The following is a 21,119-nucleotide window of genomic DNA, read 5'->3' on the forward strand; positions in this document are numbered from 1 at the left end:
TTTTTGACCTTTTCATGTATGACTTTTCTTTCAGAGCATCGGTAAAGAAAGGCGTGACCTTTCGAACAGCAACTCCCAGTAACTCTCTCCTGTGGGACATCACTCTGGATTTGGGTGCAGATGGAGCCATTGCTGCTATTTGTCAAAGGAAAGCTCCCATACCAGGAAAAAGGCGAGTTTGAAAAGTTGGACTGAATAATCTATGTGTCAAATCTTTGCATCTTTGTATTAACAGTAACAGTAACCCTTAAAAAGCCTGGGGGGGGGGGGGGGGGGGGGGGGGGGGTTGCAGTTGCACCTGAAGGCAAAAGACGAACCACTGTGCTGTGTCCCAGAAGGACATTTGCTATATCCCTAAAGCACAGGTTGGTCGCAGGTGCTCCTTACAAATGGACATTACAGCTTTTACATTTATTGCCCACTTTTTCCTTGTACTGTTATACTTTATAAACTTTTACCAGTTGGATATGTCCATGAATCGTGGTGGTAGAACACATTTTACCAGGGGACCTAAAAGGATTGCAGGACTATAGTAAAACATGACTGTAACATTAAAACTATTCACAAGACATTTGCAGGTTGTTCTGCTCAAACCTCAATCTTACATTGCATTAAACAAGACTACAGCTTATCTTAGGCATCTTTTTCTAGTTCAGCAGCTATAGTACCCTAGTTCAGTTTGTTGTTAGTTTAGTGGTATTTTAATTAGCCATGTTGGGCTGTTAGAGCTTCAACCATTTTTCAAACCATTTTCTACCTCAACTATCAACAACATCATGGATTTCATCATTCTGATTTAAATTCAGAGATACTCACAGTTGTAGCAGTGTTCCTGTCCTGTTATTGGGGCTGAACATTTCTAAATACCTTTACAAGTGAAACAAATGTAAGTATGGTTGGGTAGATTTGTACAAAACAAAGGAATAACTGGTAATAAAAAAACTCACAAAATAGTTTGGATTTGAGTTTGTATTCAAAGACAGATGCAGATTTATTCAACTATAATGCAGAAAGTTCCCTAATATAGAAGCTTTAATGGAGAAGGTCTGATTTTAATGAAGCGATTGATTTGTCAACTGGAGACGGTTAGCTGCCGATGGATCTTAATGGTGAAGAGGGACGTAGCAGATGATGAATCAGTGGTGTTGTTAGGGGCATGACCTATTAAGGTGTTAGAGGTGAACATTAAGAGTTTAAACTCTATATGGACTCTTAAAAGGGACACAGTGTAGGAGGGCCAGAACAGAATAAAGTTGTTGTGTCTTTTATTCTAAAGTGTCTGATTGCAGGTGCTCTCACAGCATATATGGCAGAATCTGCATTACTTGTTTATGTCAGGAGCTGAAGCTGGCAAAGAAGAGGCATGAAAACAAAATGTAGAAAGGGGCCAAAGACTGGTTAAAATTAATGAGCTTATAGGTTTTATACTGCAGCTCCACAAAAAACACACACAAAAAATACTTGTTTTAAAGGTTAAATATAGGATTTTTGTTTAAAAGAATGAAATAGCATTCCCTCTTTCATCATCACTGAGGTCAGCTTGGAGATTTGTTCATATTTTCTTAAAATTAGTTCTCGATAATTATTTAAAAAGTGTATGTTTACTTCTGTCAGAAGGATTATAACAAATAATATAGAAAATGGTCTAGCTGCGCAAACTAGAGTGAAGATACATACAAGACACAGTAGTTTTTTTCATAAAAAAGACCGTTTCTTGTGTAAAGAGGCAGAACTGACATAGTGTAATAGTAAAGTCGTTATTCTGCGGTCACATATTGATATTTGATGCACTGGTCATAATAATTACTGTATTTATACTACAAACAAGCTTACTGCACCCAGTTAATAGAATATTACATCTAATGTGAAATTAGAAAAACTATGAGCCTGAGAGAGAAAACAACACTTTCACAATACATCTTCTAGTTCAGTACCAAGGACAGCGACACAGATTCATCAATACATAACTAAGATGTCAGAACCATGGCCAAAGCTAAACTTTCTATCCCAGAAAAACCATCTACCAGGGGAAGAATCAATGGGTCAACCAGACCAACACAAGACTCAACTTCACAACCGCTCTGTCTCCTGGGAGCAGAACGAAGGGAATGTCAGGCCAGTGCAGTCCAAGTCCACCGAGCTGGCGGTTTTCATTGATTGTTTGAGCCTGCCAGCATTTTACTGAAATAAAAATAAACACATTGGTCAGTTGAGGTAAACAAAGTCAATAATGATAAGAGACCAAAATGAAGCTATGTGTAAAGTAGTTCACAAACTAGATTAAGGGTATTTCTAATTATACTGAAATTACCACTAAATTGTATCCAGCGAATCAGAGGTCATTCCACCAGTGAGCACCATATGAAGACAGTTTTTGGCAGAACTGGAGGAAAACTAAAAAGGCACTTTTCTTCACTCCCTGTGGATCAAAAATATCACTTATTGGGTCCAGCTTTCTTTTTTAAGTCTAAATTATTGATGATGAGAACTTTAGAATCGGCCATCTTCAACGTGAGCTAACTAACCAGCTGACCGTCCAACTGGCCCTCAGCAGCCTTGTTATTGTGGACTTCCTGAATCTTTTCTGCAACATAAACTCACCAGTGAAGCCCAAAGCAGATACTTTGATATTGGATTCAAACAGTAAGATTATGTTTGCTTTTTTAGCAGCTCCAAGAAAAGATTTTACGACTATAAAGCTCTAAATCTGTGTGTGAATGGTGTCCAGTGCTGGAAAAGAGCAAGCATGTGCAGCCAAGTTTCACCATAATAAACCCAAACAGTTGGTTTAGAAAGCTAATTCTGTGTTATTGAATAAAATCCAATTTCTTGACTCCACTCGACAAAACTGTAGAATCTAAGTGTATCGTTGTTCAACCCTGTTAGATTTCAAACCACAGACATCTTGTTTGTTTTGAACAAAGACAGAACTTGTCAGAATTGCCATGACCTGATTAAGCTGTTTTCCCTATTTGTTGTGGATTATGACATTGTTTATGACGGCACCGTAGCGGGTTGACATATTAATCCTTTGAAAAAATGTGATGAAATACATAGAACCCCTGCTGAGAGCGTCTACTGTCGCACCTCTGTGGGAATTTCCTCCACATTCTGCCTAGCTTCAGGCTTCAGGGAGCGCAGAAAGTATTTGACACATCAGAACGCTGAAGCTCTTCTCTGCTGTCCCCCTCCTCAGTGGAGTCAGGTCAGCTTAGATCTTAATAAACTCACAGACAGATTGCAGGCCATAAAAACATTGTTGATGGGGTTGTTGATCATTCTCCTGCAAGACTCACAAGAATGACAAGGGGGGGTGTAACATGACAGCATCCCCTATCGCATGGATATCTGTGTTAATGCAGACTTAAGAGGATGTGCTGTGCATGCTTATGCGAGCCAAGCGTATCTTCTGGTAATACTTGACCAGAATGCGATTACCATCTTTAAATCTCAGGTCTCTGAGCAATATGCTACAATGATTAAATTACACTAAATCTTGTTCTTGCCCTTAATAAGAAAAATCCTTTTTGTGTGCTTTGTTGTTGAGCTCTGAATTTATTGGAGGATTTATACATGTGATTACAATTGTACGCTGTTTTTGTTGTTGCACAGACAGGTGTGCAGCTTCGTTTTGGTGCAGCAAAAAAGACTTAGTATGTGTCTGCACGACTCTGACAGTGATTTATAACATGTACACAGTGCAGAGAGTTCGATAAAGTCCATGTTGTTATGTGCATGCTTATAGTATTGTGGCCCGATAATAAATCTTCCCAGATGTTCGATACTGTGCCAAGGAATAACACCTGAAATAAAAACTTTGGGCCATGCAAGAAAAATAGTATGCATGGCAAGAGGAGATGGTGTTCTGCTGTCATCACCAAGAGGCCATTATAAGCTTATGCTTCTCTTATAAATGCAGGATGCTGCTGCCCTCGCGCCACCTTCTACACTCACGTTTAATACTTGTGGACATTCCTCGGTCTGGCATCTGCAGAAAGACGTCCAAGGATCCTTTTTAATTTTATTCTATGTGTCTGTGAAAATGCCTCCAGATGCATGAGTCCTCTTCAAAGCTGAAAAATGGGGCGGATCATGTCTTGTTTCAGTTCCTCAGATCCCACTTGGAAATGTCTACATTTCCATGGGGCCTATTTCATAACACGTCAGTATGAATTTTGAGCTGAATATCTCTAGAAGTTCGGTTCCAGGGAAGAAAATGGGTTTTTTAAAGGTTTAATATTATTCAAAAAAGGAAGACTGGCATGTTTTAAGTCAGGCAATACATTACATTTGGGAACTTTTAATAAAATAGATCTCAACCCTCCTTGAACCGTCACCTTATCGTGGTGGAGGAGTTTGAGTGCCCTAATGATCCTAGGAGCTATGTTGTCTGGGGCACTTAGTGCCCCTGGTAGGGTCTCCCATGACAAATTGGTCTTAGGTGAAGGGTGAGACAAAGAACGGTTCGAAGGATCTTTCATGGCGGTTAAAATGAAGAGTCGGAGTACCCGGCCCGGAGGGTTACCGGGGTCCCACCCTGGAGCCAGGCCTGGGGTTGGGGCCCGTGAGCGAGCGCCTGGTGGCCGGGCTTTCGCCCATGGGGCCCGGCCGGGCCCAGCCCGAACCGGATACATGGGCTCGTCCAACTGTGGACCCACCACCCGCAGGAGGAACATGAAGGGTCCGGTGCAATGCGAATCGGGTGGCAGACCAAGGCGGGAGCCTTGGCGGTCCAATCCCCGGACAAGAAAACTAGTTTTTGGGACATGGAACGTCACCTCGCTGGCGGGGAAGGAGCCGGAGCTTGTGGCAGAGGTTGAGCGGTACCGGCTAGATATAGTCGGACTCACCTCGACACATTGCATTGGCTCTGGAACCCGAGACCTGGAGAGGGGTTGGACACTCTACTTTGCTGGAGTTGCTCCGGGTGAGAGGCAGAGGGCTGGGGTTGGCTTTTTGTTAGCTCCGAGGCTCTCTGCCTGTGTGTTGGGGTTTACCCCGGGGGACAAGAGGGTAGCTTCCTTGCGCCTTCGGGTCGGGGAACGGGTCCTGACTGTTGTTTGTGCTTATGGGCCAAATATCAGTTCAGAGTACCCACCCTTTTTGGAGTCCCTGGGACGAGTGCTAGATAGTGCTCCATCAGGGGACTCCATTGTCCTGCTGGGGGACTTCAATGCTCACGTGGGCAATGACAGCTTGACCTGGAGGGGTGTGATTGGGAGGAACGGCCCACCTAATCTGAACTCGAGCGGTGTTTTGTTATTGGACTTCTGTGCAAGCCGCAGTTTGGCCATAACGAACACCATGTTCGAACATAAGGATGCCCACCGGTACACTTGGTACCAGGGCAGCCTAGGTCACAGGTCGATGATAGATTTTGTAGTCGTATCATCTGACCTGCGGCCGTATGTTTTGGACACCCGAGTGAAGAGGGGGGCGGAGCTGTCAACTGATCACCACCTGGTGGTGAGTTGGATCAGATGGCAAGGGAACATGCCGCGTAGACCTGGCAGACCCAAACGCATAGTGAGGGTCTGCTGGGAACGCCTGGCAGAAGAACCTGTCAAGACGGTCTTCAACTCCCACCTCCGGCAGAGCTTTGACCACGTCCCGAGAGCAGTGGGGGACATTGAGTCCGAGTGGGCCTTGTTCCACTCTGCGATTGTCGAGGCGGCTGTTGCTAGCTGTGGCCGTAAGGTGGCCGGTGCCAGTCGTGGTGGCAACCCCCGTACCCGCTGGTGGACACCAGAGGTTCGGGGAGCCGTCAGGCTGAAGAAGGAGGCCTACAGGGCGTGGCTGGTCTGTGGGTCTCCGGAGGCAGCAGACAGGTACCGGATAGCCAAGCGGGGTGCAGCAGTGGCAGTTGCCGAGGCAAAATCTCGGGCGTGGGAGGAGTTTGGTGAGGCCATGGAGAAAGACTATCGATCGGCTCCAAAGAGGTTCTGGCAAACTGTCCGGCGCCTCAGGAGAGGAAGGCAGCAACTCGCTCACACTGTTTACAGTGGGGATGGGGAGCTGCTGACGTCAACTGAGGCTATAGTCGGACGGTGGAAGGAATACTTTGAGGAGCTCCTCAATCCCACCAATGCGCATTCCGAGGAGGAACCAGAGCTGGGAGGCCTGGGGATGGACTGTCCGATCTCGGGGGCAGAAGTTGCTGAGGTAGTCAAACAACTACACAGCGGCGGAGCCCCGGGGGCGGATGAGGTTCGTCCTGGGTATCTCAAGGCTATGGATGTTGTAGGGCTGTCATGGTTGACACGTCTCTACAACATTGCGTGGTCATCGGGGGCAGTTCCTAGGGAGTGGCAGACCGGGGTGGTGGTCCCCATCTTTAAGAAGGGTGACCTGAGGGTGTGTTCCAACTATAGGGGGATCACACTCCTCAGCCTCCCTGGAAAGGTCTACGCCAAGGTACTGGAGAGGAGGGTCCGATCGATAGTTGAATCTCAGATAGAGGAGGAGCAATGTGGTTTTCGTCCTGGCCGTGGAACTGTGGACCAGCTCTATACCCTTGCAAGGGTGATGGAGGGGGCATGGGAGTTTGCCCAACCAATCCACATGTGTTTTGTGGATTTGGAGAAGGCTTATGACCGTGTCCCCAGGGGCACCCTGTGGGGGACGCTCCAGGAGTATGGGGTGGGTGGCTTTCTGTTAAGGGCCATTCAGTCCCTTTACCAGAGGAGCGTGAGTTTGGTCCGCATAGCCGGTAGTAAGTCGGACCTGTTCCCAGTGAGGGTTGGACTCCGCCAGGGCTGCCCTTTGTCACCGGTTCTGTTCATCACTTTTATGGACAGAATTTCTAGACGCAGCCGTGGTGTGGAGTGTGTCGAGTTTGGTGGCAGGAGAATCTCGTCTCTGCTTTTTGCGGATGATGTGGTCCTCCTAGCTTCATCCAGCTCTGACCTTCAGCTCTTGCTGGGTAGGTTCGCGGCCGAATGTGAAGCGGCTGGGATGAGGATCAGCACCTCCAAATCTGAGACCATGGTTCTCGACCGGAAAAGGGTGGCTTGCCACCTCCGGGTCGGGGGAGAGGTCCTACCTCAAGTGGAGGAGTTTAAGTATCTCGGGGTCTTGTTCACGAGTGAGGGTAGGAGGGATCGGGAGATCGACAGGCGGATTGGTTCGGCGTCTGCAGTGATGCGGACGCTAAGCCGATCTGTCGTGGGGAAGAGGGAGCTGAGCCAGAAAGCCAGGCTCTCGATTTACCGGTCGATCTACGTCCCAATCCTCACCTATGGTCATGAGCTTTGGGTAATAACCGAAAGAACGAGATTGCGGATACAAGCGGCCGAAATGAGTTTCCTCCGTAGGGTGGCCGGGCTCAGCCTTAGAGATAGGGTGAGGAGCTCGGACATTCGGGAGGGACTCGGAGTAGAACCGCTGCTCCTCCGGATCGAAAGGAGCCAGTTGAGGTGGTTTGGGCATCTGGTCAGGATGCCTCCTGGACGCCTCCCCGGGGAGGTGTTTCGGGCATGTCCTGCCGGCAGAAGGCCCCCGGGTCGACCCAGGACACGTTGGAGAGGTTACATCTCCAATCTGGTCCGGGAACGCCTTGGGGTCCTGCCGGAGGAGCTGGTGGACAAGGCCGGGGAGAGGACGGCCTGGAGCTCCCTAGTTGGGATGCTGCCCCCGCGACCCGGACCCGGATAAGCGGAGGAAGACGAGACGAGAGACGAGATCTCAACATTATTCCATTTTTACACCAGTTTAGAATAATCATCCACATTTCAAAATTGTGTTTACAAACAGATGTTATATGTGGGATATTTGGCCCTTTGTAAAACACACACACACACACGTGCACGCGCACACGCACGCGCGCACACACACACACGCACGCGCACACGCGCGCGCACGCATGCGCGCACACACACACACAGCAAATCAGCCCCATATAACTAAAGCTAGCAGAACACAGGAGGAGGATGATTTGGACACCTTGTTGCTGCTGAGTTAACCACAACCAGTTTTATATACCAGAGTGTTCTAGGGTCAGATATGAGGACATTTGTGTGTTAGCTGAAACTTAGCATAATCTGGGCCTTTTGCCAGAATAAAGATCCTGCAGTAAATCAGCATGAATGGGTAAATAAATTAAAACATCACTTTCTGCAAGGGATCAGCTGAAGTCCAGACTAACCTGACCTCAAGAGAGCTGCACATAAATAAATGGCTGCAAACCTTAAAGAAATAATATTAAAAGTGGACAAGACAAATACTTAAAATGATAATTATTCAGAAAACAATAGAGACTAAAAGTTACATTATTATCAGTCTTATGGTTTGTCAAGGCCAAATGTTCCAATGTAAACTGTTTTTAAATAACATTTTTGCTTCAGTTGATACGTTGTGTTCACAATAAGCTGTTTAATGTTGGAAATATTAATAAAAATAGGAGTTAATATTATTAATCTGCAAAAAAGACATACATTCAAATGACAACATTTGGACTAAAATCAAATTCCCCAGCTGACAATTTTATTGTCCTTGTTTAAAGGAAACACCTAATGACTTTTTTTAAAGTTGCATTAGTTCCATGTTACCATATACCAAATATGTTCATGAAGTTCTTTGCTTTATTCAGCAGTTTTATTCTTGATGGTTTCAGTGCCTTCCAGAATGAGCTGTTTCAGGGCTATGTCACTTTCAGAAAACAAGCTGTGGCTGCTACGCCCACCCATCCCCCACTCGGGCTGCTAAAAGCTGAGAAGCTCTGATAGCTGGGAGGGGCTCAGAGTAGAGCAGCTTCTCCAACAGCAGCAGCTCTCTCTTGAATGTAAGAGATGGCTCTGTTCTACTTTCCCTATTTGTGACATCACAAACAGGGACTTTTTGAAACACCACGTTTCAAACACATAATTCCTCAAAGCAAAGACTGACAGGAAATGGATGGGCGAATTTTGTGTTTGGAGTAGAGACCCTCTTGTCAGCACAAAAGGATGCAAAAGGAGAGTTTTGTACAATATGTCCCCTTTAATTAGGAAGTAAAATACTCAACGTTGAAGAGGAGGCAGCCAGGAGTCTGGCTAAAATCCATCTGATGATATTGCTTTTGAAAGGCAGTTTTAGTTCTATTTTAACCAACTGCTTTTGCATTTTGACCTAGTTTTAGAAATAAAAGACATCCAATCAGGCATATCAGGTGGTTGGTTGTTTTTTTGACCTTATTTTAAGTGACAGTGAAAACCAGGCTATTGGGCAGAACAAGAATTGTGATGTGTGCCTATTTGTCTTTTAATTTTTTATAATGATGGAATACCTGGAAAAACACCTTCTCCATTTGCTCACTTATCCAAGCTTTGTGTTTCCTAATTCAGGCTTGAAAGCAGCCTGCTGGAGGTACTTCAGATGGACTTTGAGGTGGAGGAGCTGAGCAGCCCTGTTGACAGCCAGGTGATCATATGGAAGCTGGAGCTACCATCTGTGCCCAAAAGTGTAGCCAAGACTGAAGGAGCCATGAGGATTTATACAACCCAGAGAGACTTTGTTGGCCTGGCTCCTCTTGTAATGGTGAGTTAGATGACAGTTTTTATGTCACACGTAATCATGGCGAACCCCAGCATCCACATCACTGACAGCCTCATTTCCAATAAACCGCCAACACTTGGACTGCATTTGAGCATCGACGCGTGAAAAACATCATGAAATGCACTTTGCTCTGATCCCTCCCTGTCTGGTTTGCATACTCAGAAGGCTGGATGTGCTTCAGTTTTGTTTAGTAAATGGCTTCTATTTTCAGCAGAATGTGACCTTGTGCCGTTGACTGTCATCTAGCTGACACCCCTCTTCTGTGTTGTTCTTCTCCGCTCTGGCGTGCAATATGTGGTCATCCTTTGCTTCTAACAGCTGCTTCATGTGCTGCTATTTTGGTGCCTCGGGCCTCTTCATTGTGCTACACTTACTCTGTAATTAATCCATGATATAATCCCCTTCACTAAACATTACAGCTGTTTGAATAACAATGTTGAATCTTGGTTATTTGACACCTGGGCCACTGTCCTGTTTTAGGCATTATTACGAGCTCACATAATGTCAGTGTACAAGGCAGCAGATATGAAGTGCTTTAGTCTTTACATTATTTCACAGGCTGCCTTCTACATTTCCTCCACAGTGCTGCTGGGGTGCTTTAAATGATAACATGCTTGCAGTTTCCTGATTTGTGAATTTGACATGATTCATCTCGCTCGTTGAGTTGAAGCCGACCCCAGGCCGAGGGCCAAACACGAGGAGATTTTCTCGTTGGCTCAAAGGGATAACGCATCAGCTCCAGCATTTCAAATCGGAGGCAAAAAGCCTCCCTGATGCAACCTTCAGAGCAGGAAGGAAGAGGAAAAAAGTTCAGTTAGTCTATTTTAGCTTCATTTAAACCAGCTTGGGAGTCGAGGGACACATATCCATCTGCCTCATCTGCATACTCAAAATGGCTAACTGTCACTTTAAATTTGATTTATGGGATAATTCACAAAGACTGTGCTACACACTCAGCATGATGATTCACACAAATATCCGTCTCTTCTATCAACGCTGTTTAAAAGAGGCAGTTTTCACAGTGACATACGAGGATGTGAAACCAATGTGACCCTATGTAAAAAAGGTTTTCGACCCATTTTTGATTAACCCCATTTTTTGGAAAGCTGAGAAGGAATCTATTCTCTCTGATAACATGAAGGAGGCTAAAAGATCTCAAAAAGCAACCCATCCTGCCTTGCCCTAAAGTCAAGAAAAAAGAGCCCAGAGTATTAGGCCTCACTTAGTTCAGATAAAGGTCAGAGGTCATAACTCAATATTACAAAATACTTGGTCGGGGGTGCAAAGATGAAATCCAAGGATGAGTGTCTTCACCACTGTCGACAATAGCGGTTTCCATTACCAGAACTACAGGGTAGTTCCTGGGATGGGGAAATTGACCAGAAGATAAGATGTCCCAGTCCTCTCAGCTGTTTTGTTTCCATTCAAATTCAGCCCTTTCAGAACTTTGCAGTATCGCGACTGTTATAGCAGTGAGTGATGTCACTGACCAGCGCCAAAAAGTCCTGTTTTTTTACAGCGCTCTGTGAGACAACAAAGCCCCGTTAACTGAGTCGGTGGGGAAATTCCCGTCTTTATCCGGTGCCGGAAGTTAGATTTTAAGTGCGATCGGTGCTTATTTTCCTTTGCTTCCATTCTTCTTCACCAGAAACTCTTCTAATTTAACCAGTTGTTTGAGACAAGGTCTACTGATGTCATTTCCTACTGAGTTACAACCAATCAGCGCGAGTTAACCAGAGGTTCTGCTCAGCTACTCCACCAAGCTGTTGGGAGCTACCCATGGATTCTAGACCAGCAAGCTGGACAATGTTCTAGCTGCGATACCGGTATTAGTGCGCAAAATGGATGTCGTCTTGGAGAGGGTCACCGGACGGTATGGACAAGTTTAAAAACCTAAATTGGCTTCACTGAAGGACTGGAATGATCAGTAAAGACTGAAGGAGGAGAGAAAAATTATCTCAGCCTGACCCAAACAAAGTCTTGTTATCCGAATCTGACGCCAGAGCAGCCTCGAGATGCTAACAACAAACCCCCACGAAGGAATGCAGACAGATGCTGTGAACCCCCCGCCTTCGGATTGGTGGACTCCCTCCCACCTGTGGCTACAGTGGCTGAGCGCTGTACATGGCTGCTCTCGCTGGGGAAACAGGATCCCAGCCGCCCCCCCCGCCTTCCTATTGGAGTATCTATGTTGTGCTGTCTGAAGTCTGTTCCATATCTGTCTGAGGTGTTTTTTTGCAGGGCAAAGCCGCCCTCCTGGTGGGAAAGTAGCTGTGAAGTGCCTTTTTTTCCCTCCTCCCGAATCAATACCTCCCATTACCCTCTTATCTTTATTAAGGTAGCACGACTCAAGGTTGCGAATGACCACAGTCGCCAATTCTTGTCATGTGTCTTGCCCATGTATGTCTGATCTCTGAATTGTGTGTACTGAAACTCTAATTTCCCTCTGGGATTAATAAAGTATCTTTGAATGTGCAGGTACTCAGAAGGTTCCTGAAAATGGCCGTTCGGCCGGCCCGGTCAAGTGGAGACACACACATGTCTGGAGGTTCCTGTAATCTACCCTGAAGTTCTAGTAATGGAAATACAGATAATATAAAAACACAAAGTTCTGTCTCACATTTTCCTGAAACCATTTGGATTAATCCCAATACTTTTGGGAAAATACTCTGTAGACTAGACAAAGAGGAACTTTCTAGAATGTGTGTTTCCCGTTCCATCAGGAGTAAAGCTAACACTAAAACAACACCCTGGTGGTGGTAGTGTGATGGTCTGGAACCTGGAACCACTTGCTGTAAAGATGGAACCAGGAATTCTTCTCTCTAGCAAACAATTACTGACCTATGACCTAAAACAGACCTTTCATGATGGAAAACCCTCCTATTGAGCGGGATTAGAACTATTCTCTAGAAGACTGAGTTTACAGAGAAAGGTTTTTTACTTGATGTTTTTGATTGATCACTCTGAGTTTAACATGCAGGCTAAACGTGAAAGCAATCTTCATATCCTGCATTAAACATTGTTCTAAGATAAAGGGGGAACTGCTCGGACTAGAAAAACCACTCGGCTCTACGGGCTGACCCATCTTGGCTTGTGACAGGGAAGGCTGTTGTTGGTTTAGCATCCAGGAAACAGCAGAACATGTCTTGGTTTGTAGAAACTAACCATTAGCATTAGCAATGGACCACACAGCAGAACTCCTTCAGACTTGACTTATTTGTGGAGATGAAACATCACTGTTGCTGTTAGCCAATTAGAGGCGAGATGTCCCAATATCATCTTCTGCCCACCACTCCTCTGGCTAACTTCTGCCTCCTGAAACGGGAGCGCCAAAGCTTATTTCCCATAGAAATCTCTGCTGAAAAAATAAAATAGTGGACCAGCATATGTTGTGTTTGGTGATTGTTCATCTGGTGGACCAGCATGCTGGTCTAGAATCCAGAATCCTAGCACCAGCATGCTAAACCAGCATCCAAAATACAAAATATGCTGTTTTTTCAGCAGGGATCGACTCTCAAAACATTATATATTATTAATACTAGAGAACATTGCTATTGTGTAGAGAAAATTAGTGAACTTGGTCTTTAAAGAAAAGTAGGACAAACATCCTCCACAGGGCTGAGAGACTTATCAAGACTGGTGTTGGGAGTCAGTGGCTTTTTCACACAGGACCAGACAGGTAGGGTAGCTTTGTTCCCTTAATTAATAAAACCTTTTCAAAACTACACTTTGTATTTACTCCGGTTATAACTGTTTGATATTGATTCTGATCTGAAACGTTTCAGGCACTTTCAGAGCATTTATTGAACTGTTTTGACTGTTGGGTAAAAAAAAACAGAACCGTACAATGACACCTCTAAGCAAATAAAATAGAATTAATTGAACAGTTATTATTTCTCAGAACATTTCAGGCTTTTTCAGACTCTTGTTTCCACACCTCCTCTCATTTCTGTGTTTTCAGGGAGGGTTCTACTGACAAAATTCCCCTGCCTTTGGTGCCTTTGGTGTTCAACCTGACAGTTCAAACCGCACACAGGGAATCACTCTTTTTAAACCCTCATGTGCAGTTTAGTTATAGATTAATGGCAGTTATCCTTATTGCAGACAGTCTTGCTGTGGGTTTTGGATCCAACAAGGTTGGGTTATTTAAACACTGCACCACAGATACAAACACTGAGGAGCGTAACAGCCTGCTGGGCCGATTAATTACCCATTCACAAACAAACACGTCGTAATTCCTCCATCAGCACAATAAACCCCAGCTTCACTCTGACCCCATTTCCCTGAGCTTTGTAGATGCGCTAACTGTCTGCTTCCATTAATTGTGCATTCAATAACAAACTCAAAATCAGAACATTGACTCTTAGCATGGAGAAAAATTAAACATGAAGTCAGATTTGGATCATGAGCTATAAAACTCCAGAGGCAGAGGATTTTTTAACAATTCTTTTGAAGTTAACTAAATAATATATAAAAATCTGAAGTTAATGGCAATTTAAAGCAAGAGTATACGAGTTAGGACGTTCTACTTCATAGCAAAAGCAACATGATCTGATGTCATGTATGGGAAAAGGTAAAGACAAGGCAGCTGGGGAATTCCGCTCTGACGTGGAGAACTTCAGAGAAACATTTTCAAGCTGCAGCCCTAGACACAAAGACAAGGCAATGTTTTTCCGCCAAGTTTTCTTTAAGTTGGTACTGAATTCAAACACCCGAGCATGAGTTTTCAAGTGCAAAACTGTGAAACATTTCATAATATGTCTCTTTTAAAGCAGACTTGATCTCTTAAAAGAAGTTTCATCTCCCTTTTTAAACATCCAAGCATGAGATTCAGAGCTAGAATGAACACATCCAAAGATCAGAGATAAATGCATCACTTGTTACAGACACACTCACTGGGTGACAAGTTTAGAAGTGACTCTCTTAAGTTCACACAAGCTATTTTATCCAAGAGCGTTCTGATTTTTAAAATCGTGTTTGGGCATTTCTAAAAACAACTGGTCCACTGCTGAAGGACAGAGACGCCTCGTGTGTGTGGAGTTCCAGTCCGTGCCCACGGTTGTTTACACTAACCGGACTTCCCTTGGAGGAATATGCTTGTGCAGAGAAATCCAACATTAGCTCTCCCCTTCAGGTGTTGACCTGGCCATCACCTAGCCTCAACTCTGCTTCATCCATGCTTTCCCAAAAGGGAATAGCTTTTTCATCATTCTGGGACTTCTAGGTCAGTTAGGTACTCTTCATCATCTGCGTCTCCTTCATGTGCATGCATCCTTGACCACTGACTGCAAAAAAAAAAAAAAAAAAAAAGAAGTATTTGCTGTTTGGCAGCTGAAGCATGCAGTGTGAACTAAAACGACACCGAATTACAGACTGGGAGTTATTATTTTCCAGCATGATTACAGCTACTTTTACTTCATTTTGCGGGCAGGACACAGAGATCCTGAACACGGCTGTGCTGACTGGAAAGAAAGTGGTGATGTCTGTGAGGACAGTGGCAGTGGAGGAAGATGGGCTCGTCACAGACGTCTCTGACTACACCGACTGCAGCTCCACTGATGAAGATGTCCTGAAGGTAGAGTCATTTTTCCCTATTTCACAAAAACCTCCACGTCATATAACAGAAGAACATAAAGAACAAAAATGTTTCAATTAAATATTTTCAAGTTATTTTTTTTTTATCTAGGAGCACTTTGATGGACTGTTTGCTGAAAGGGACTCAGACAACAAAAGTAAACATAGACTGAAATGTCTTTTCATGTTTTAGAGGCCATTATTCTGCTTTAATCATTTTGTTTGCTTCAGCAACAATGTGCAAAGAATTTTTAGTCACAAGTAATGACTTTTCATTGGAGTTGCTTGTATCTTGTGTGCCCGCTCGACTGCTAATGGGCAGAAGGGCAATTTGGAGAGTTTGTTAAATAAATCTGTTATAATAATGTGACAAGAAGGGCAACTTTGAGGAAATAAGTTGCACAAAAGCCAGTTGTGCTTTCTATTAGACTCTAACCATCACCAGCTTTTGGCCATTGGTCTCCATACCCCCTCCACCACCCCATCTGTGGTCGGTTTTGTCTAACAAGCCTGAACTGTCAGAATCCTTCTTGTTTAAAGATGATACTGAAAACTGAGATGCAAGACCTTCGGGTCAAAGGCTATAACATTTACCAGAGGATAAACAGTGACTAAGTACATGCAGCAGCACCCCAGACCTGTGGCATATGTTTAGTTGTTCAAACATCAGATGCCTTCACTGTTGATTTTTCTCTGTTGCCAAATGTTTAGAAAATGATGCAAGTTTGCTGCTTCTGTGTTTTTTCATCAGATTTTTGGTTTACAAGCATGTCACACACTTCAATAACTTTTTTAAACATGACATTTATGTAAAGAGTGAATATTTGCAGTGTTGGTTATTCTCCTTCCAAGACCTCTCTAGTTCCTTGAGTTACACTACATCCAGATTCTATTACCGTGTACACAATGGTGGGAGTTTACCAAAGTTTATGAGTTTTGGTCTGTTTACTGGAGAGAACTGGCAAGTTTCCATGTCCACGTTTTCTCTGTTTTGCTCCTGGAGTCACTTAGTCGTGGCCTAACTTCCTGGCATGGTGAGCAATCATGCTGTAAAAGAAAGTGTTCATGACCAAACTGTTCATGGCTGAGTGTGAGGCTAAACGGTGAGTGAGTCCACTCCCTTGGCCGAGAAGCAACTCCACACATGAATGGTCTCAGGGTGCTTAACTGTTGGCAGGACTCAGGACTGATGGGATCTCTTAGTTTTTCTTCTCCAAATATTTTTTTCCAAATTTCCTGATAAATCAGTTCACCGGATTCCTTCGTCAGAGAAAATGACTTTCCTGATGTTCTGTTAGGAGAAAAGTGGCTTCTTTGCTGCTCTTCTCAATATCAGTCCATCCCACAAAGGTCTTCTCTTCACTGTGGATTGATACAAGCACACCTGCCTGCTGTGATTTCTAAGTACGCTTTATACTAGTGGAGCCCTGAAGCTGCAGCTGTATCAGCTTTAGGAGATGGTCCTGATGCTGCTGGACCTTCTTGGAAACTCTGAACCCTTCTTCAAGACTGTTGGCAATACATTGTTTTCCTTTTCTTTTGAGGATGACAAACAGGAACTGAGAAGGAATGCCTTCTCCAGGTCAGGGATGAGGTCCTGCCTGAAGTGGAGGAGTTTAAGTATCTTGAGATCTTGTTCACAAGTGAGGGAAAGATGGAGCACGAGATCGATAGGCAGATTGGTGCTGCATCTGCAGTGATGCCGGTGTTGTACCGGTCTGTCGTGGTGAAGAGAGAGCTGAGCCCGAAGGCAAAAGCTCTCGATTTACCGGTCGATCTATGTTCCTACCCTCACCTATGGTCACGAGCTTTGGGTAGTGACCGAAAGAATGAGATCGTGGATACAAGCAGCTGAAATGAGTTTTCTCCGCAGGGTGGCTGGGCTCTCCCTTAGAGATAGGGTGAGAAGCTCAGTCATCCGGGAGAGACTCGGAGAAAACCTGCTGCTCCTCCACTTCGAGAGGAGCCAGTTTAGGTGGCTCGGGCATCTGGTCAGGATGCCTCCATGGTAAGGTTTTCCAGGCATGTCCAATTGGGAGGAGACCTAAGGGAAGAAGCAGGACACACTGGAGGGACTATGTCTCTCACCTGGCCAGGGAACACTTTGGGATTCCCCGGAGGAGCTGGCCCAAGTGGCTGGGGAGAGAGAAGTCTGGGCCTCTTGGCTTAGGCTACTGCCTCCACGACCCGGCTCTAGATAAGCAGTTGAAGATGGATGCATGGAATTTCAATTGTATGCAAACTGCGATTATAAAATGGAGGTAGCAGCTTAATATTTGTGTCATTCCCAAAACTATTAGCCACAGCTGTAATCTAGCTCTTCAACTGCTGGGATTGACAGATTAAATGAAAGTATATGGGCGTAGAAGAAGAGATTGGTTAAGCAAAGAGAAGAGTGATCCCATGTGTCGGTTAAAAGTGAACAAAATCACTCGTTTCAACGCTAATTTGACCGATCTTAGCTATTGTTCTAAGCTTACTGAAGCTCCCAGTGTTTGCTGACCAAACAGCAGCTTCAGTCACAAACAGTCTCTTTAATCTTCTTAGTCCAACAGTTTGACTCCGATACCATTCCTCTTTTGCTGTGCCTAAGGGGTGTAACGTGAGGAAATATGGGTTTTCTGTCACAAAGGTGGTGCTGGACTCAGCTGGTTCAAAGCTGGGTCATTGAGAACTTTCACCCACAGATTAAGACCTGAACGCCAGCGAGTCTGGGAGGAAACCATCAGCCACCTGCAGTCTACCAGAAGATGTGTTTACATGAGTTGTACCCAGACCAAGTCAAAACATAAAGTTTAAACTTCTGTTTCTTGATTTTAATGTTAAAGCAACCATTATCATTTTGCTCATTATAAATGTGTTTTAATCAAATGAATGACTATTATGCTTTGGGGTAATTATAATGGATTAATGAATCCATTCTTAAATAATGTTGAGAATGTGTGGTACTGACCTTCACACACACTCAAGCACACAAACATTCACACACACCCACACACATCTTCCCACAGTAAACTCCAGACACATTTGATGACGCACATGTTTGCTTTGAGAAGAGAAAGGCTTTTGGTAAGTTTCAGTCTGATGATTTCAGTTCGTGTTGGACTACAGAAGAGAGTGGACCTGAAACCAAAGGGGGGGGGGGGGGGGGGCAGAGCCGGCTGGCTCGTTCTTCCCCCCTTTCACGCTGTTTCTGCCAAGCCAGGCAGAATAGCTGAATCGCAACTTCTAACGCAGACTCATTACCGAGTCTTTTGATTTCTGAGTGAACTTAACTTAAGAAAGCGCGTCGACAAAACGCTTTACCATCAACGTGTACCGAGGGCAACTCTGGACCGGTTCCGTTCGACACCTACGTCTCCTGTCAGCCGCCGGTGTCATCTGGATGAACCACAACATCCTCCACGGCCCGGATCCGAAAGAGGGTCCACAAGAATTCGGTGAGACAGAACACGGTGTTTAGCGTTTGGATGCATCTTTTCCAACTAAACCTAAGTTTATTCAAACCATCACTTTTCACTCAGACACCTGTTTCTTCCTGAAGCAAAATCAGATGCATACATGCATCCATAATCACATCATATCACTCTCACAACTCACAACATTCTCAATCTTCATAAATTCACCAGAAGGTCTATTTGAGCAAGAACAACATATCAACTGTTAAAGATTGTCCCACAAAGTTGCCAATGTGATTGTTATTTCCTGTTTGTCAATTTTCAAAATCATTAGTTTAATTTGAAGAATTAAAACTTTTAATTGTCAAACTGGTTTCCTCATTGAACTGAAACACAGACACTCAGATATTATCGGCAGTTTATCGATGAAAACAACCTTTGAGTCTTCTGAACAATATAAAATTTGGTTATTGATTTATTAAAAATTAATATTCCGAATTAATACGTAGCATGGTTCCTCTTTCATAAAAGAGCCTAAAACCACAACGCTACAGGGGTATCAAATCTGCCAGTGGTAGATGTAGAAGGATTTCTCTAAAACGGACAGCTCGCAACACTAAATCAAAGTAAACTCGGTGTAATCGGCTGTGGTGACAAGGATTTTCAAAAGTGCAGTAAAGATAAAATACTTAATATGCTAAAATAATCTTAAACATGTTAATGAAGAGAACAACTTCACCTACTTTCACATAGAGGTTATTTTCTGGGAATCTATCATATTTTACATATGGTTGGACAAAGACTCCGAAGTCAGAGTTGTGCCAGAGGGGTGCATTTAAATTTGGGGCTTCGATGTAAAGTGGATCATTTGGAGAAACAAGGGCATTACATCTGAGTTAGCAGAAAGGATGATGCATGGTGATGTGGTCATGTTAGCGCTTATATCCGTGGCACGTATGACTGACCCCGAGGACCCTTTAAAAAGTAATAAGTCCTGTTTTCTAGATTACTCTTGTATGACACATAAGCTGTCCTAAAACACGCCTCCCTGTCCCGAAACGTCCATGAGGTCTTTATATAGTTGTGGAAACTTGTGAAGGTCACCTATGATATTAAGAGTAACAAATGCTGCTGGCTGTGGAGGACTGATGTCAGCACAACACTGCGTGATATTTGGATTAACATAAAATTGCAATGCCGCCTCTTCCTAATGCTTCGGACTGGTGATCATGGTGGTAGTTTATTACAACCAGCTGACATTACCGTGGCAACATGCAGTGCAAAACTGCTACAAAGCCATTTGTTTTTGTAAGAATGGCCCGTTTGTTAAAACAGTGACTTTTATGGGAATATTTAATTATTTTTTTGTCATTGGTTAGATGACTAACATCCCCTTCATGGATAACAAATTCCCTCTGTGTTTGATGCAGATTGTTTTCCTACTCATTGATATTAGACAGGCAATAAAAATGATGTGAGATTTTTGTTCTGATGAAGTGTTTCCTTTGGGTGTTATGTCCTCCTCTACCCAGGTGTCAGACAGATGTGACTATGTTTTTCTAAATGGCAAAGAGACCAAAGGCAAAGTGAAGATGATAGTAAACTTCACCTACAGCTACCTGAGCGCCCAGCTTGAGCTGAATGTGTGGATGCCTCGGCTCCCTCTGCAGATTGAGCTGTCAGACACAGAGCTGGGCCAGATCAAGAGCTGGCGGGTACCGATCCTGACCTCAAAAAGGTAGGGGACATTTATTTTGCCAAAAAACAAACAAGTAACTTATTTTATTTTGTAGGTGGGTAGTAATATTTAGCTCATATGAACCCACAAATCTCTTATCTCTTTATTTACCGTGCTGAAATCACTCATTGTGATCCAATCAAGCAGGGACAGGGTTGAGAGATTGAAATCAGGCTGGTGAAAGTATTAACCATGTGACAGGTGTGACCCACAGATGTTTTTGTGCTCATGTGTCAGACCTGACTGGAACAGCGATGAGGCCGAACGGAAGGGGAAAGGCTGCATGCTGCAGCTTCAGCACGCTCTTGTGAGGGTGCTGACTTACTTTGTGGCAGAACAGGAGGACCCACGAGATCCTACAGCCTATTTTTTAGGCTCGGACTGGCAAGTGGATGTCACAAGGTTGGTTCGGTACTTTATGAAGGTGGAAGACCCTCGTGTTGCAAGGTTACAGGAAGGAAGGGTGCTGTCAGGACGAGATTTTGGGACGACAACTATCCAGGTAAGGAGATGAGCACATGGTTGTGCTGTCTTTAAAACAAAGCCTGTGTGAAGTAGATCAAGTTTTCCTTTTTTTTTTAAATGTGGTGAATCAAAATGAGAGATTTACGATGAAGAATCTTTGCTTTTCACAGGTGTTTTCACCACTGTCTGACGTCATCTTGGCTAAGACAACTGTCAAAGTTGTGGACGACAAAGTGAGCATCACAGAGTTGGGGGTCCAGCTGGTCACAGGCCTCTCCATGACCTTACAACGTAGTCCAGGAAGCAATAAGGCCATTGTGGCGACAACAACAACACAAGAAGTGCTTCATAGTCCCAAACAGGTAACTTTATTTTTCTGTTTAAAAGGCTTTGAGAAAAAATTTGGCCCCAAA

The 21,119-nt window shown here is 44.2% G+C and overlaps 1 protein-coding gene across 1 annotated transcript in view; it reads left to right on the forward strand.

Annotated features, from left to right (window-relative positions):
* Window positions 1–21,119, forward strand: part of LOC107393628 (transmembrane protein 132D) — a 37,061-nt gene that overhangs the window by 13,306 nt on the left and 2,636 nt on the right. Inside the window, exons 3-8 of the mRNA XM_054731357.2 lie at window positions 35–172; window positions 9,321–9,513; window positions 14,963–15,106; window positions 20,036–20,241; window positions 20,479–20,743; window positions 20,877–21,068. Coding sequence (XP_054587332.2) covers window positions 35–172; window positions 9,321–9,513; window positions 14,963–15,106; window positions 20,036–20,241; window positions 20,479–20,743; window positions 20,877–21,068 — 1,138 coding nt within the window. The remainder of the gene's footprint in view (window positions 1–34; window positions 173–9,320; window positions 9,514–14,962; window positions 15,107–20,035; window positions 20,242–20,478; window positions 20,744–20,876; window positions 21,069–21,119) is intronic.

Source organism: Nothobranchius furzeri, chromosome 17 (genome assembly GCF_043380555.1).
Source record: "Nothobranchius furzeri strain GRZ-AD chromosome 17, NfurGRZ-RIMD1, whole genome shotgun sequence".
NCBI classification, from domain to species: Eukaryota; Metazoa; Chordata; class Actinopteri; order Cyprinodontiformes; family Nothobranchiidae; genus Nothobranchius; species Nothobranchius furzeri.